Source organism: Entelurus aequoreus, linkage group LG07 (genome assembly GCF_033978785.1).
Source record: "Entelurus aequoreus isolate RoL-2023_Sb linkage group LG07, RoL_Eaeq_v1.1, whole genome shotgun sequence".
NCBI classification, from domain to species: Eukaryota; Metazoa; Chordata; class Actinopteri; order Syngnathiformes; family Syngnathidae; genus Entelurus; species Entelurus aequoreus.
In genome coordinates this window covers 52,745,757-52,765,269 of record NC_084737.1, presented here as the reverse complement: position 1 = coordinate 52,765,269, position 19,513 = coordinate 52,745,757, and the positions used below count along the sequence as shown (strand labels likewise).

Genomic DNA, 19,513 nt, shown 5'->3' with positions numbered 1-19,513 from the left:
TGTGGTCCCCATGAACCATATTAACTCTTTTTCCCCAGTTTCCCCAGTAAGAATGATCAGCACATTCCTTCATCAATCCAGAGATTTAAAGACGTGTATGAGCTAACTGGGCAGTGGCCATTTTACCTCTTTTTTTTATGCCTCCACAACCTGTAGAAAGGGTGGTCCCCACAAGCGATGATCAAAAACTTGGTCCCCATTCCAAGTGATAACAGGTGTGTGTGTGTGTGTGTGTGTGTGTGTGTGTGTGTGTGTGTGTGTTTGTGTGTGTTTGTGTGGGCACACATGGGTTCACAGGCCTGTGGTTTAATCAGTTGCTGTTATTGTTGATGGTTGGTGATGTTTATGGTGACGTTAACTCATATGTAAATTAAAAATTTTGACATTTTTGGAAAACTCATTGCAACTTGTTTTTCCAGAATGAAACAACCGATGAATGTGCTTAAAATGAAAATGTGTCAAAGTGTGTTGGGGGGAAGCAAGTGGAGCATTGTGTTTAAGGGGGCTTTTGGCATTGGAAATGTACAGTGTGTGCGCGCGTGTATTGGGGGAAGGGTTGATCCCCAAGGCTGTGCTCACGCTTCAGTGATATCACTTTTACAGGCTTGTTCTGACACCATATCTTTCATGTCTGCATCTGATTGTAGGCCACACACTCCCTAAGGGGCATAAAAAGTTGCCTGATGGTCGCTTATCTTATGAGCACAAAGCACTGCACCCAATTAACACGTAGTTTTATTATGCATTTGAGTGTAAAAGGTTAATAGGAATATGTTGAAGAATACAATAGAGAAGAATAGGCTGCCTCAGCCTTCATTAGATTGTAAAATGGGAAAAATGCAGTAACCTTGACCTGGGATGAAGGATATATTATTACATTTGCTTGAGACAAAATATTTTTTTTCTCTTCTGAGCCTTGAATTAGATTACCCAAATAATCTTTTGTCCAATTTGATTAAAATGTGCTTCAAGGATAAAAAAAAAAGCTCCCAGAATGTTAACTCAGGCAAAAAGTCATGCTTCACTCATATCAGTTTTCTGAATGGTTTTGTTAAAATAATAATCCAGGGATGGACTTCATGGTTTTGCAATACGTTTTGAGTTTTTAAACAAATACGCTTTGGCAAGAGAATGATTTTTCAATACTTTTATTTAAATAAAGATTTGAAGATGAAACTAGTGTGTGGCAACAGCAAATACAGAAACAAGTCAATGTATTTCATTATCAGCAACTTCACAGAAATACTTTTTAACAGGCTGTAGGATATGAACAAAAAATGAGCAAAGGAGAAAAAGCTGAAATGCTGTAGGAAGTACTGTGAAATAAATATCAATATAGCTCCAAGTGCATTTTAGAAGGTGTTCCAAATCCTCTTGGCTGCTATTGACTGTTGTTTGGTGACTGGCCGCCACCTTGGCACAGGTCTGTCTAAAGCAACAAATAAAAGGTGAGGCGCCTCTCTCCGAGAGTCTTCCCTCCGTCTCCGCGCCAGACAGGAACCCCGCTGACACTGTTGCTAGGCAACATGCTAAATTCCAGTGTTCTCCATTACCGAACAACTCCGGTCTTCTTGGTGCAGACCAACAAATTGTCAAGTTCTCCATTAGCTAAGCTGTCAGACACTGATGCTCAAGTGAATACAACAGTAACAGTAAAGATAGAAACATCCATGTTTTGTTTTTTGGGTCACAAATAATGTCTTTGATGGTAACTTAAAAACAACATTTTTAAAGAATAGAAGGATGAGACAACTCTTTCCCTAGACAGGACCAGCCTGTTTGAGTTTGACACCCCCGTGTTGACCAGCATTACCTCAGGACATTTGTTTAAATGCATTTTGGGTGACAAAGTGTTGCATAACCAGGCCAGTTTCACATCAAGGACCATTTGAAATGACACCGTGCAAAAGGGTGTGGATTGTCGGGGTCTTGAGATGAAGCATTAATGTTCTACGGTTAATCACCCAATTACTGCGATGATACGTGGCTCACCTCAGCCTTGTAGGACTCACGTGAGTGCTGAGTCACATTTTGTCCCACGAGTTCAGCCTCCCACTGCCTTTGAGAAGGGAAGCTCTTCCTTGCCAAATTACTCCCTTTGCTGCTACTTTCTTCACTGTCAGCTTTAATCCAAATGAAAAACCGTTAGAGGACAGCAAGGGAATAACTCCTTCAAGGACCGCTGTTTGTGTTTTTCACACTATAGCTTCAATGTGCCCCATGGTGACATTCACGTGAGCACAGCAGAGGAACAACATTTCCGGGGGCAAAGCAGTTAAAAATAGACACACTGATCAAATCATCAGGAATGCCTACACAACATCAGATCCAACACAAGAAACAATAATACAGTGTTTAAAATAGAACCGTACTTGATTACACCCATGTGGGGTAAATCAAGTAATATTGTTCTGGGATTGGGCCAAATTAGATTGTGTAGGTGTACCTAATAAAGTGTCTGGTAAGTGAGCATTATATCGACACTTCCCGGGCAGATGGAGGAATCACAGTGCCTCTACTCGAATTTCGAATGGGTGATAATTAAGGTAATGTGTTCAAATGCGGCATTCCCTTCACCCATAAAGATCTTAGATGAACTCCCTCAACAACATGTGTGCAAAGAGTCCATTGCATCCACATTTGCACATATGCAGGCTTTCACAGTCAATCCATGGGGAACTTTCTTTTAAGCCTGTCTCAGTCGAACATAGAGGGAGAAATGACAGGGCGTTTGCAGTGAAGCGAGGATAAATAATGTGAAACCACATCACTGCTCCGAACATCACTGCTGTGAACGCTCGTCCTCGTGTGCAACCGCTTTGTGTTCACATGATGGTGCAGCTCTTCGACTTGTCCTTGCTGAAAGTGGTGGAGAGGAGGTCTGTCTTGCTGGGCAGGTGTAGGAGTCTCTTAGAGAGACGGCGGACCGGGCTGGGCTTGTTGGCAGGCTGCAGTTTGTTCATGCAGGCCAGGGCCGCCGCACGGAATACACTATGGACACTTTTCTCTGATGTGAACGCCGAGCACTCCAGGTACGCCTCAGCGCCAAGCTGCTTGGCCCAGGTACAACCCTGCACCAAGGTCATCGATATTAGCTGGCACACAACACAATGTACGTAAAGATGTGAAAAGGGGTACCTGGTCATGAGAGATTGGCGTCTGCTTCTGACTAGACAGCTCCATGCGTGTACAAACATCAGTGCGCAGGTCTGTCTTGCAGCCGATTAGCAGAATCCGTGTGCAGGGACAGAAGTCCTGAATTTCTGCTTTCCACTGCAAGAAACGGTTACATTGCTCAGTGTAAGGCTTATTATAGTGATTATTGTGGCATATTCAATATTCAGTGTGCATGGGTACCTTCTTTAACGCATTGTCTACTATGTCTGGTCTGCTGATGTCAAAGCACAAGAGGACTGCATCTGAGGCACTGTAGCAGAGGGGCCTGACGTTGTTGTAATATGGAGAACCTACAGGGGCAGGCATTTAAACAGGAGGTCATGGTAATTTTTCAGATCTGTACACAGAATTTTCTCAAAATACAGGTATCCAATCCAATCCTTTTTATTTATATAGCACTATTAGCAACAAAACTGTCTAGGTCAGACCTGGGAAAATTAAGGCGTGGGGGCCGCATGCGGCCCGTTAAGCTTTTCAGTCTGGCCCGCCGGACATCCCCGAATAATTTTTTTAGATCTTTAAGATGGAAACTGTAGCCGCCATTAGGATTTGCAGTGATGTTTTCGAATGACCGTAAGTGTTGAACTATACAAAGTATTTTAATGGTTGGAATCTGCGCTTTTGCATGAAATACTAGTTACTATGGTATTTTAATGAGTTGCTATGGTAATCTAAGTCACAGCAGCTCAGACGAGGCACCGAACAGTGTGGGTGGGGTGTGTTTCCAAAAAATGTTTCCAGAGCGGCCAGCCTGAAATGCAGATGTCAAGGACAGACACAGAAGGAAATTTTTACAACATAGTTCTACAGCTTAGTGTTGTATCAAATGTATCAGATTGTAGGTGGGGTTTTTTTTAGCCTTCGCGTTAATTTTTCGCTGTGTTTGTTGCATTTTTGTTGCGTTTCGCTTGATTGTAAAATATGTCGATCGGGAGGGGGTGTGACGTTCACATGTTGTCAATATTCAGTGTTTTATCGTTCATAGTTAATATTGTAAATCCCACATTCTTTATTTTCATGTACATTCTAGGTGTCTCATTCAGTAAAAAAAAAAGTCAAATTTTATTCCGTTTTTTAAGGCGGTCTGTCATAACGTTTTTAGCATTCAATCAGACATTATTGTGAGGTTTTGTATTAGTGTTCCTTAAAAAAGGACCCAAGCACACATACTGTACAGCAGATTTTCACAGCTTACATATATATATGTATGTGTGTGTGTGTCTGTGTGTGTGTATGTATATATATATATATATATATATATATATATATATATATATATATATATATATATATATATATATATATATATATATATATATATATATATATATATATATATATATATATATTAGGGCTGGGAATCTTTGGGTGTCCCACGATTCGATTCAGAATCGATTCTTGGGGTCACGATTCGATTCAAAATCGATTTTTTTTTTTTTTTTCAATTCAACACGATTCTCGATTCAAAAACGATTTTTTATTTTTATTTTATTTTTTATTTTTTTAATTTTTTTAAATGAAGCCAATACACAACAATACCATAATAATGCAATACAATTTCAAAACCAAACCCAATTTTGGAGTTCTGAACTCGTGATTTCTTGCAGTGTTAAGTGGTAATATTTCACTTTTGTCCCAATTGACTTTATACCCTATAAACAGCCATATTCAGTGATGACATTATTGATATAGTGTAGAGAGGAGTTAACATGTGACAGGTAGAGAATTATGTCGTCACAATACATCGATAGCTTATTATACTGAGAGCCAATTTTTATAACATGAATATTATTTTGACTTCTTATTTTTGCAGCTAAAGGTTCAATAACCAAATTAAATAATAATCCAGATGCAGGACATCCCTGTTTTAGTCCTCTTTTTAACAAAAAAGGTTCTGAAATATGATTATTGGTTTTGACTGATGCCATGGGCCTTGTATAAAGCATCTTAATCCATTGTATAAAATTATCTCCAAATCCAAATTTACGTAATGTGCAAAACATAAATAACCAGTTTATGCGGTCGGATGCCTTCTCCGCATCAACAGTACATACTGCTGTGGGATAAGGGAGACTTCTAGCATAGTAAATAACATTAAACAATTTCCTTGTATTGTCTGAAGATTGTCGACCTTCCATGAAGCCAGTTTGGTCAGTATGAATTAATTTTCCTATTACATTTGATAATCGTGTGGCTAAGATTTTTGCCAAGATTCAAAATTATTCTCTATTCATTCAATACTTAGGATTTCAGCAGGATCTACCCCAGTCTGCTGACATGCAAGCAGAGTAGTAGATTTTTGTAAAAAGCTTTTATAATTGTAAAGGACAATGTTTTATCAACTGATTGCAATAATGTACATTTGTTTTAACTATTAAATGAACCAAAAATATGACTTATTTTATCTTTGTGAAAATATTGGACACAGTGTGTTGTCAAGCTTATGAGATGCGATGCAAGTGTAAGCCATTGTGACACTATTGTTCTTTTTTAAATTGTTTTTATAAATGTCTAATGATAATGTCAATGAGGGATTTTTAATCACTGCTATGTTGAAATTGTAACTAATATTGATACTGTTGTTGATAATATTCATTTTTGTTTCACTACTTTTGGTTTGTTCTGTGTCGTGTTTGTGTCTCCTCTCAAATGCTCTGTTTATTGCAGTTCTGAGTGTTGCTGGATCGGATTTGGTTTTGGAATTGGATTGCAATGTTATGGTATTGCTGTGTATTGTTTTGTTGGATTGATTAATTAAAAAATAAAAAATAAAATAAAATAAAAATTTTTTTTTTAAAATAAATAAATAAAAAATCGATTTTTTTAAAATGAGACTCGATTCTGAATCGCACAACATGAGAATTGCGATTCGAATTCGAATCGATTTTTTCCCACACCCCTAATATGTATATATGTATGTATATATATATATATATAATCGATTTTTTCCCACACCCCTAATATGTGTGTATATATATATATATATATATATATATATATATATATATATATATATACATATATATATACATATATATATATATATATATATATATATATATATATATATATATATATATATATATATATATATATATATATATACATATACATATATATATATATATATATATATATATATATATATATATATATATATATATATATATATATATATATATATATATATATATATATATATACACATATATATATATATATACATATATATATATATATATATATATATATATACACAGATATATATATATATATATATATATATATATATATATATATATATATATATATATATATACACACAGATATATATATATATATATATATATATATATATATATATATATATATATATATATATATATATATCTGTGTGTATATGAAATGTAAGTCGAGTTTAAGTGTAAGTGGGGTCTTGTACCTAAATCAACAATAAATACAATAAATAAAACCGTAATACCAAAAAAAATATTTATCTCTGTGGTTTACTGATCATATTCGGTCTAATTAAGCGAAACTGAATTTTAATCTCTCATGACACACTAATGTGCCGCGGTACAGTGGTTGGGAATCACTGCTTTATCCTGATGAACAGTGTTTTTGTCATCCTCCCATTATGTCAGGTCCACAAGTAGCACATGAGGGATTTTTCATTTTAAAAAAAAGGCTATGAGTTTACTTAAAAGACTTCATTGATAAATCAAAATCTACAACCGCAAAAATTCCAAATGGTCTTACAACCTTCTCTATTGACCAATAAACAGACACCAATCTTTACAAGCACTCATACTCAAGAGTTTGCATAAAAAAAGCTACCTCTCAAATAAACAGGAATGTGTGCGGATACTCGGTTCCATAACGGCATAAAGACAGACCGAAGAAGAAGAAGCTGTGCCTCATTTCGGTGCTAAATGAATGCAGACTCAGCCACCTGCTGATATTATGTGAGTAATGTATTGTAAGTCATTTAAGGTCCTAACAAAAGCACACATACTGATGCTAGCTTTAAACGTATTGCCCAACCTATCACACTAACAACAGTCCTCAGTTCCAACACCGCCCAAACGATTCCCAGTAGCATGCGCCACAACACTTCCTCTTTATACTCGAATCACAATCCCCCTAAATTCTGAACATCAACATTACAACCCAGCAAATCTTTTTTTTTTTGCACATAATCTGTCATCTGGATTGCTGCTGGTTCTGCTGCAATAATTATGACAATATTCTGTGCATTTAATTTTAGTTTGTTGAATGTTTTACTTATAAGTATATTTATATTTTTGAAGAATTTAAATTACCAGTCTGTTTAACTTGCATGTTGCAAAATTCTGTGTAAATTAAAAAGCATTGCTTTCAACAAAGTTTGTATCTTTTAGGTTTTGCACCAGCACAATTTCAAAAGTAACGATTTAACAACAGTATCATCCATCCATCCATCCATCCATCCATCCATTTTTTCTACCGCTTGTCCCGTTCAGGTGGCATTGGAGCCTACCCATCCCTACAAATAAACGCCTAATAGAAAAGAGACTGCATTATAATTAAGTTTAATGTTTACCTGCCAGCTGCAATTTTCACTCTTTCCCATAGCGCAAGTCTTAGTCGACAACACAACTATCGTTGAGTGGAACAGTAGACTCTTGTTGTTTTGATTTTTTTTGTCAAACTTGTTCGTGATTCATAGTGCAATGTGGAGACCAAGTCATTCTTACCTGACCACTGATTGGTCAGCAGCTGCGTGCTGTCAATCAGTGTACATGGACAACATTTATTTAAACTGATCATCATTCCAATTCCAATGTTATTGTGTACATGGACCCTGAAAAAAGAAATCTGATTATGACGTGCATTTTCATGCGTCACACCTTAAATCGGAATATTTGACTTTGACATGCGCAGAACCTACCATAAACATAAATGTGTGTTATTATTTGTGCTATGGCGCCATCTTTTAGACAAGTTTGCTCACTGCAGGTGTTGAAGAAGCTTTAGATTTACCCTGTAAACAAATATGGTCGTGTGCATCTCTGCTTGTCCGAGGTTATCACGATATTTTATTTATAATTTTTTCCTTCTGTTCACAACTTTTGTTGTACCTCTCTTTTTCAAATGGAGCTCTTTCGTGCTTTTTATGTTGTGATTAATGTACGGGTTGCAGCGCATCTTCATGTTGTGCAGTTAGCACTTGGGGTAGCTGTAATGTCGTGAATAAAACAGCTCGTTAAGACAACAACTGGATCCCTTCTTGTATTGTTACATCGACACATGACACTCCAGACCATACTTTTGTTTTCGCAAGTCTCGTTTTAGAGCAAAAAACTCAACTGTGTTACAAGCTACTTATGTACAAGTTGAATGAGGGAAGACAGCAGCAAGACAATCGCTTCATTCCGAGCATACTTGCCAACCTTGAGACCTCCGAATTCGGGAGATGGGGCGGGGTCGGAGTGGGCGGGGTTAAGGGGAGAGGAGTATATTTATAGCTATAATTCACTGAAATTCAAGTATTTCTTATATACCTGTATATATATATATATATATATATATATATATATATATATATATATATATATATATATATATATATATATATATATATATATATATATATATATATAAAAGAAATACTTGAATTTCAGTGTTCATTTATTTACACATATATATATATATATATATATATATATATATATATATATATATATATATATATATATATATATATATATATATATATATATATATATATATATATATATATATATATATATATATATATATATATATAAAAGAAATACTTGAATTTCAGTGTTCATTTATTTACACACATACACACACACATAACACTCCTCTCTACTATTTGCCGTAGTTTTGAAACAATGCATTATGGGAATCCGGATGTTGTGTGTCAGTGTATTAACGTGCCGGCTGGAATAAACACACGCTGAGAAATAGCTCCGTGCCTGCCTACTTTATGGGTTATAGATAAACCTATGGATAACGGAGACATATATAATAGTCTCCTTCTTGTTGTGTGTGCAGTTGCGCACTGAGCTCCAAAAGCCGTAGATGTTATAACGTGACTGGGCCGGCACGCTGTTTTTATGGAGGAAAAGTGGACGTGACGACAGGCTTTGCTCACTCAGGTCCGGCTGGAAATCGGGAGAAATTCGGGAGAATGGCTGTCCCGGGAGATTTTCGGGAGAGGCACTGACATTCGGGAGTCTCCCGGAAAATTCGGGAGGGTTGGCAAGTATGATTCCGAGACTATCAAATTTAGTCCCCGCTCCACCACCAAAGTATCAGAGACATGCGCAGTAAGGACAATTCTAACCCGAGTTTCGGAAGATGTGTTTTCATGCGCTACAATCTAAATGACTTTCGGGATAAACCACCTGTCTCGACCGGAATAAAATTTTGATCCGAATGTGTCTGATCGAGTCAGAATATTCCGAATGGCGTGTTTACATAAAGCATTTTTATTCCAGTTAGGCTTTTAATCCGATTAATTGTGTCCATGTGCACACAGCTCGTGTCACGTTGGCAAGAAGGTTGCCCCAGAAAGCCAATCAATGAGCTTGGGGGAAATCTAAGGCCATCTAAAGGGACAAGTTTCAGCCTGAACTACTCAGTGGCCTAGTGGTTAGAGTGTCCGCCCTGAGATCGATAGGTTGTGAGTTCAAACCCCGGCCGAGTCATACCAAAGACTATAAAAATGGGACCCATTACCTCCCTGCTTGGCACTCAGCATCAAGGGTTGGAATTGGGGGTTAAATCACCAAAAATGATTCCCGGGTGCGGCGCCACTGCTGCTCACTGCTCCCCTCACCTCCCAGGGGGTGAACAAGGGGATGGGTCAAATGCAGAAGACAAATTTTCACCACACATAGTGTGTGTGTGACAATCATTGGTACTTTAACTTTTTAACTAACTGAGCGGCCGTTTTCCACCTGGCGCTAGTGTTTGACTTGTCTCCGTTCAATACTCTAACATTAATTGTGGATGTTAAAAGGACATATAACCTCCAAATTAAGTTATTGCGCACATATACAGACACGAAAATGAAAGCCAATCAATGCCTATATTTAATTTGGTCCGTGTAGAAATCTTTTACAAAGTTGAACATCTAATTGTAACAACTAGACATTTATTTAATACATATGTTCTCTTAAACCACTAATGGTAACAAAAGCTTGCTGGTGGTGTTTTTGTTATAGTTTTGGTTTGTAAAACGTTACTTTGAGCAAGTTGCACACAGCCTCTAACTTACATTTCCGTAAAAACAGCACTACTAAGATGCTATTTTGATCCCCAGGAATGCTCCTGTGCTAAAATCAGACTAACAGGATGTCCGCTGCCCATTGTCTTGCCTCTGCTACCTAATAACTCCCCACACACCAACACAGAGATTTAATTTCCTCTGCTTTTCCTCGGGGGGATATAAACCGCAAGACTTTGTTTGAATAATTCTATCACAAAGGCGCACTTCTAATAAGCAGACCTTACTAACAATCATGTCATCTTGAGGAATGTGAGAGTCTAGAGACATTTCTAAAAAGGGTACCGTAAGACAACTTATGCAACTCTGGAATCAAACAATAAATCACATAACAAGCAAGGAATGATGTAAGGCCTGAGAAAGAGGAGGTAGAGCTATGAAAGGACACTGGCACCCACCACCCAGGCCCTCTGCATGCATCACAAACACACAACATCACTGAAAGTGCCTTTACTCTACTGCCAAAAAACACAGTGAACAATAGATTATCCATCTATTGATAGAATGTGTCATAATAAACACATATTTTGTCTAACTTTTATAACTAAAAAGGAAGAAAGTGTGCCATCTCTCAAGTCCTCCATGAAGCCCTTTAACACAAGCAAATGGTGAGTGGAACTTGGTTGCCAATGTAAATAAGACTTCTGTAATGTTTTAACTGTCCAAAAAAATATTCACTCTGTGGGACATGAATGCTTGAATCCACAAAAACACAAAGAGCTTCTTTGGGCTGCACAGAACATAAGGCGGTGAGGAGGCCATGCATTTGTTTTCTCACAGTATCCTCACTTCTGCCTTCTGTTCTTATAATGGGAAAGGGTACACACACACACACAAACACACACACTTCCACCCCCTGCATGGTGCAGGCAACCCCCTATCCCCAGTAAAACAAGCCTTCCACGAGCCGGCACAGGTCAATATCCTCCTAGCACAGTTATGAAAGAAATCCATAACAACGTGGACGCATTTGACCTTATTGATCTTATTTACATAATACTTTAGACATGTTCATCATGTCAGTGTGCCGTGCACTTTATATATTTTATCAAGTTCTAGAATGTAAACACAAATTCTGTGGTCTTTCTGTGGATTGAAATTCTGTGGTCTGTGGTCTTTGGCAAACGTCATGTATAAGCATTTTTTTTGTTTTCTATATCGTACGACTAGTTATTATGCATGTTAATCCATCAGTTGTTTGTCAAGAATTATAACAATTATTTGTTGATTAATCATGTCTTGAAGCAATTGAAGCAAAATGAAGTGCACTACTTGGCTGCAACCACCAGAGGAGCTGTTGATCCAGTCCTTACTAGATTGGAATAGATCGAGTGCCCCTCGCCACGTCGCACTTCAATATTGCGGACTCACCACATTGCATATTTTTTATGTAGTATTTTATTTATTTAAAGCACATTCTAAAAAAAAACATCGTATATTAAGTATTTTCAAGCATAAAAATGGCTAAACAAACTAAAAATATTCATACAATATTTTAGGGTTGTCCCGATACCAATATTTTGGTACCGGTACCAATGTATGTTTCTTATTCCAATCGAAGAACAATTTTGTCCTTAAATAAAATAGTGAACATACTAGACAACTTGTCTTTTGGTAGTAAGTAAACAAACGAAGGCTCTTAATTAGTCTGCTGACATATACAGTAACATATTAGGCCTACTCAGTGGCCTAGTGGTTAGAGTGTCCGCCCTGAGATCGGTAGGTTGTGAGTTCAAACCATACCAAAGACTATAAAAATGGGACCCATTACCTCCCTGCTTGGCACTCAGCATCAAGGGTTGGAATTGGGGGTTAAATCACCAAAAATGATTCCCGGACGCGGCCACCGCTGCTGCTCACTGCTCCCCTCACCTCCCAGGGGGTGATCAAACATGATGGGTCAGATGCAGAGAATAATTTCGCCACACCTAGTGTGTGTGTGACAATCATTGGTACTTTAACTTTTTATATTGTGTCATTTCTCATTCTATTATTTTGTCAAAATTATGAGGTACAAGCGGTAGAAAATGGATTATTAATCTACTTGTTCATGTACTGTTAATATCTGGTTATTTTCTGTTTTAACATGTTCTATCTACACTTCTGTTAAAATGTAATAATCACTTATTCTTCTGTTGTTTGGATGCTTTACATTAGTTATGGATGATACCACAAATTGCAGTATCGATCCGATACCAAGTAGTTACAGGATCATACATTGGTCATAATTTGACTCTTTGTGTGTCCAGGGATGTATTTCCCGAGTTTATAAACATAATATAAATGTTTTAAAAAAGGAAAAAATATTTTGTGATAATAAAATCATTGTAGTATAATCATTGTAGTATCGATTAGATACGCTCTTGTACTTGGTATCATTACAGGGGATGTCAGGTGTAGATCCACCCATGGCATTTGTCTTTGAGGAGCTCTGTGAGCTATTGTATCCTCCTACGGTGTGTAGTGAAGCATGTTTAGCTATTCCTCGTCCTGCAGCGATGATACTATAAGCAACATACTTTATTTGTCGTCATGGAGGCGAAGGTTAGTGATTAAGAAGTAGCTAAAACACTGACGACTGCGGATGGACGTTAGCCGCCAGCAAGATAGCCATGTTTAAAGCACCTCCTGTAGAGCGGTGTTATAGTGTTATAGCTTTATCATTAGTTTTTAAGCCAAAATGCGTCCATTCTCCACTTTCTGTCGACACACCGTGTCTGCTTTTAGGTATTCTCTGATTGTGCGCTGCCGAACACGCTCCCCTGCTCGTAAAACCATCAATGTCATGACGTGACACCGGCACGTGGTCATGCCTGTTAATAAAATTTTAAAATTTTTTAAAGAGGGAACCGGTACTGAATCATAGTACCGTTTATGATTCATTAGTATTGCAGTACTTTACTAGTACCGATATACCGTACAACCCTACAATATATGTATTTGCCGCTAGATTAGACCAAACCAATCAGAGTGCATTATTCAGTATCCTGGCCACTGATTGGCTCAGCCTCAGGAAGCCTGATTATATTGGATTAAAAGACTAAAAACCTGACTAAAGGGTGTTGTTTCATGACTAGATGCCGTTCATTATGTTAAAAATTTATTTAGAAGGTAGTAAACCGTTTTTTTAAGCTATAGCTGTGAAAATATTCCATATATGATTAATAATTCCTACTTCGCAGAAATGCATATACTGTATATTGCGGTCATGTTCGGAATAATTAACAGCGATAAAATAGGGACGACTGTACCTCGGTTTTCTTTAGTAATCCGCCCCAAAAGGTCAGAAAAAGGCCATTGCTCCCCAAACATTTAGTGGAACGCCAAATTTGGACCGCAAAAAATAGATTTGGCGTTACCTGTTACCTGTACACATTGTGCGCGACCCCGAGAGGGACGAGCGGTAGAAAATGGATGGACAGATGGATTGTAGTTTGTCTGTGGATGCAGCTTGTCGCGACAACACTGTACAGTAGGTGGCCCTATGCATCGTAACTCCGCTTCTTAACACCCCTCATACACCTTGTCTCTAGTTTGAATTTGGCCACCTGACTGACATGTACTGTGACACCAGAGTGCATACAGTAAACCCATGGTTATCGCTGTTAATTAGTTACCGTGTTAAATCAATTTCCGCAAAGTAGGAATTAATCATCAAAATCTGCATGAAAACCTGTTTATGACCTTCTAAATACAGTTTTTTTAACATGATGAAAGCCATCGAGACATGTAATAACACCCACACACTTACACTACACTATTTTAATCCAATATAACTTCCTCCCACCTCCAAAAACATGCACCTGGGGATAGGTTGATTGGCAACACTAAATGGTCCCTAGTGTGTGAATGTGAGTGTGAATGTTGTCTGTCTATCTGTGTTGGCTCTGTGATGAGGTGGCGACTTGTCCAGGGTGTACGAATGCAGCTGGGATAGGCTCCAGCACCCCCCGTGACCCCGAAAGGGACAAGCGGTAGAAAATGGATGGTTGATGGATAATAATGCTGCCTGAGGCTGAGCCAATCAGTGGCCAAAATGCTGAACAGCGCTCTGATTGGTTTGGTCTAATCTAGTGGCCTACTACTGTGGTATAGATATTTGTACTTTATTTAGCCATTTTGTACTTGAAAATGCTAAATTTAGGCCAAAAATACATGGAAATGCTTGCATTTTTGTTTAGTATTTTAATCTATCATATAGTAATGCCGCAATCTGGTGAGGGATGACTGTATTGCTCTTCTCAATGAGCAGCTGGTCTTAAAGTATTCAATGACGATCACCAAAAAGCAGTGACGAAAAAAGAAAAAAAAATGTTTTTTTATTAATATTTGTTTTGTTTTTCATGTTTTTTTCCTTTTTTGTATATCCCACAACATTCTCCTAAAGCAAAGGTCTGCAACCTGCGGCTCTTTCATGCGTCCGCCCCGGTTCCTCCTTTGAAACAAAATGTCAATAAATAATAGCTATTTAAATTTAATTGATTTTATTTTATTTAGTTAGTTAATTTTAAAGTAACACTTGTTATTTTGGAGAGTTCAGTGATCTTGTTGTATAAAAATGAATCATATTTTAATATTTTGTCAATCCAAATGTACTTCACACGCCCTATGCATCTTTTACTGCCAAGCAGTTGCATTGTTTTTAGCAGTCAATACCCCGGTAAACTAGCAATTGATAGATCAAAAAAGATAAACATTTCTGATAAAAATAGAACATTCATTGCTTCATGGACAAATTAATTTGCTTTCACTGTTGATGAGGTTGGTTCACCTGTGTGCTTAATAGGTGGGGAGAAAATAGCAAACAACAACAAATAAAATGTTAAAAGACGAACACACAGCATTCACAGAAAAATACCCAGCTGGAGATGACCAAAAAGGAGCAGTTTTTGGACTGCTGCGGAAAGCTTATCAGAGCAAAAATACTTGACGAGTCGTTATCTGTATTGTGTTTGATTTAATAATACAATTAAACTATAAGTAGTGTCATTGTAGGGATCAAACAGAGTGTGCGGCTGTAGATGGGCTCAATTGGCTGTTTGTATGCTGAAGGTTGCCGACCCCTGTCCTAGAGCGTCCATCACAATCACATGCACATGCGTCATGGACATACATGCAAATGGGACGGTGACGTCATCTAACGCGCCTATCTCCACAACACACCACACAAATAGATTGCAGTCCTGTGAGAAACACAGTTAAGATATTCTCTACTATAAACAAGCAACACACTAGGACACCACACAATAGCATGTGTTCCTAGTGGGACCAGGAAATACATTTGAACTAGTAGAGTAGTGCACAATTCATAATGAACCAATATTTGTCCAATATTCAATAACATTTGAAAGAATTTGCTATTTAAAGCCTGCAACATTAATTGCAAAAAAAACATGGCTGACGTAACTCAACAGCAGCAGCTATCTTTTGTACAGAGTAACAATGAATGCAGCCATATTTAAAGTTATTGCATGTCTGCAGGCAGACTGTCTCTGTGGGGAGGGACAACTAGTACCACTAAAATCTACAAAGAATAATACAACTACAGTACTCGCCAAATGGATGCTCATGCACAAACAATCCAGGAGTTTCTCAAGAAAAAGGGGAGAGAAAGAGGAAGCCAATGCTCACCTGATGTGTCCCAAAGACTCAGCTCAACACGCTGGCCGTCAAGATCCATGCAGGCTGTGTAGTTCTCAAACACAGTAGGGACGTATGTCTAGAAATTACAGGAGTCATTTTATGACACAAAAACTCTATTGCCATCACGTGTGATGTTTTAAAGACTGGTGACGAACTTGTTAAATATTCTGTATAGCTGATATTGCACCAGTCTTTTGTGCCAAGACAAGATGCCGTACTTATATTTTACTCATTTAGATGCTGGAGTTACCCTTCACTGCGCAATAGGGATGTCCGATAATGGCTTTTTGCCGATATCCGATATTCCGATATTGTCCAACTCTTTAATTACCGATACCGATATCAACCGATACCGATATCAACCGATATATGCAGTCGTGGAATTAACACATTATTATGCCTAATTTGGACAACCAGGTATGGTGAAGATAAGGTACTTTTTAAAAAAATTAGTAAAATAAGATAAATAAATTAAAAACATTTTCTTGAATAAAAAAGAAAGTACAACAATATAAAAACAGTTACATAGAAACTAGTAATGAATGAAAATTTGTAAAATTAACTGTTAAAGGTTAGTACTATTAGTGGACCAGCAGCACGCACAATCATGTGTGCTTACGGACTGTATCCCTTGCAGACTGTATTGATATATATTGATATATAATGTAGGAACCAGAACATTAATAACAGAAAGAAACAACCCTTTTGTGTGAATGAGTGTAAATGGGGGAGGGAGGTTCTTTGGGTTGGTGCACTAATTGTAAGTGTATATTGTGTTTTTTATGTTGATTTAATTTAAAAAAAACAAAAAAAAAATGATACCGATAATAAAAAAAACGATACCGATAATTTCCGATATTACATTTTAACGCATATATCGGCCGATAATATCGGCAGGCCGATATTATCGGACATCTCTACTGCGCAACAATAATAAACATCTAAAGTACCTCTGTTCAAGAGGCGAGTCTTTTGAACAGCTCTTTTAAGTGATACGACAAGAACCGATTCGCAGTTGCGAGCCATTTTTAAAATGCAAATTGCCCACACTGCCTTCATGTGTGCGCTGCCTGACTGGACCGGAGCCACGCAGTCTGAGAAACCTCACAAAATGAGCCAAAGTCTAAGGAAACGTAGCAACAGTAGCCAATAGTTTAGGTCTACACCAGGGGTGTCAAACTCATTTTTATTGAGGGTCACATCGCAGTAATGGCTGTGTTTCAGAGGGCCGCTTTTTAAAAATGAATTTACATTATGCATGCGGGTAATAACCTGTGATTAATCGAAATGCATATGCATTTGATTATTAGATTTTTTTTAATGTATAACTCGCTTTTAAATCATAAATAAAGGTGACAAGCAGATATTTAACTGTTTTTATCTCACAAAAATAGTTTTGCAATACAGTATATAATGATATAATTGGCATGATCAGATAATCCATCCATCCATCCATCCATTTTCTACCGCTTGTCCCTTCCGGAGTTGGGGGGGGGGGGTGCTGGAGCCTATCTCAGCTGCATTCGGGCGGAAGGCGGGGTACACCCTGGACAAGTCTCCACCTCGTCGCAGGGCCAACACAGATAGACCCGTTTACGCTCGGGATGGTTTCCTGCTGGCCCCACTATGGATTGGACTCTCACTATTATGTTAGATCCACTATGGACTGGACTTTCACAATATTATGTCAGACCCACTCGACATCCATTGCTTTCGGTCTCCCCTAGAGGGGTTGGGGGTTATCCACATATGCGGTCCTCTCCAAAGTTTCTCATAGTCATTCACATCGATTTCCCACTGGGAGTTTTCCTTGCCCTTATGTGGGCTCTGTACCGAGGATGTCGTTGTGGCTCGTGCAGCCCTTTGAGACACTTGTGATTTAGGGCTATATAAATAAACATTGATTGATTGATTGATAGACAGACAACCATGCACACTCACATTCACACACTAGGGCCAATTTTAGTGTTGCCAATCAACCTATCCCCAGGTGCATGTCTTTGGAGGTGGGAGGAAGCCGCAGTACCCGGAGGGAACCCACACAGTCACGGGGAGAACATGCAAACTCCATACAGAAAGATCCCAAGCCCAGGATCGAACCCAGGACCTTCGTATTGTGAGGGACACGCACTAACCCCTGTTCCACCATATTGAAGTTTAAACTATGCATTTTTTTTCTGTCAAAATTTGAAGAATGAATGCATTGAGTAAAACAAATTAAAATAATTAATTAAAAATAAATAAAAAAGTATTTTATTGAAACCAATTTTTTCCAGGCATTCGCGGGCCACATCAAATGATGTGGCGGGCTAGAACTGGCCCCCGGGCCTTGAGTTTGACACCTGTGGTGTACACACACCAGTTAGTACAATTTTATATTCACTTTATTTATATATTGTGCTAATTTTCAATTGAGTTGTATTTATATTTGTATACACAGAGCATACTAGATGTATTACTTGTAGGCATTTTTTCTTTTATTGTTGAAATGTTCTTGTGTGGAAAATTGTTATATCACTTTCAAAGCATTGGGGAAAAAAACATTTTTTTTTTTACCATCTTGTTTACCATGAAGACACAAACCAGATGAAATATGAATATTTGACAATATTTCACACAAGAGTTCCAAACTGGAATATTAACTTTAAACTTCTACCAGTGATTAATTATTTCATGAAAACGAGTAATTTCGGGGGGGGGGGGGGTCTAAAAAAGCAATATAACAGCTCTGGCTCCCTTCAGAGAGACATTTTTACTCCGACGTCATCACTCATCTCGAATAATGCAGCATATATTTCACCTATGATGGGGAGACAAGTGATGATGGTCCCTCAAGTGCACATGCGTGCATGTATGGCGGCGTGGTGCAGAGATAAATCTTACCTCTGGGTAGCAGTCCTTGGCCAGGACTTGCAGCATGGCTGTTTTGCCGCACTGGACATCTCCAACCAGCACTAGTTTGCAACGCGCCACCAAAGGCTGCGGGAGGCGTCTCTCCTTCATGCTGGGGATGAATACGACAATTATCGACACAGCGACCACTTGGTGCTCGCTTCGCTTTAAGGGTGACGTTAGCTGGATGTGCTCGATGTTCAAGTAAAAAGAGGACACTGCGGGACTTTTATATTGTGGCGCCAACCAATGAGCTGCAAGACGTGCGCACGACGCAAATCCATCCCCCCATCGCTTCGTTTTCTTGGGCGATACTGTAAAAGTCATGTATCGATCACATACCAAGTAAACACAGGACCATTTGCCGATACCAATTTCTTGCAATTTATATATACAAGAAACAAAACACAACACAAAGATTAAGGCAAAGAAAAAAAAGAAATACTGATATCACGTTGTAATGTGAAGTCAATTGTATTTTATTAGCGCTTTTTTTCCTCT

The 19,513-nt window shown here is 37.9% G+C and overlaps 1 protein-coding gene across 1 annotated transcript; it reads right to left on the bottom strand.

Annotated features, from left to right (window-relative positions):
• Window positions 1–1,155: 1,155 nt before the first annotated feature.
• On the bottom strand, window positions 1,156–19,236 carry LOC133654010 (rho-related GTP-binding protein Rho6-like). The gene is made up of 5 exons (XM_062053947.1): window positions 19,004–19,236; window positions 16,109–16,196; window positions 3,358–3,467; window positions 3,139–3,273; window positions 1,156–3,071 (listed from the first exon to the last, which is right to left on the bottom strand). Exons 1-5 carry the CDS (start codon window positions 19,121–19,123, stop codon window positions 2,826–2,828), a joined length of 699 nt encoding a protein of 232 aa, XP_061909931.1. The 5' UTR covers window positions 19,124–19,236; the 3' UTR covers window positions 1,156–2,825.
• Between the last annotated feature and the right edge of the window lie 277 nt (window positions 19,237–19,513).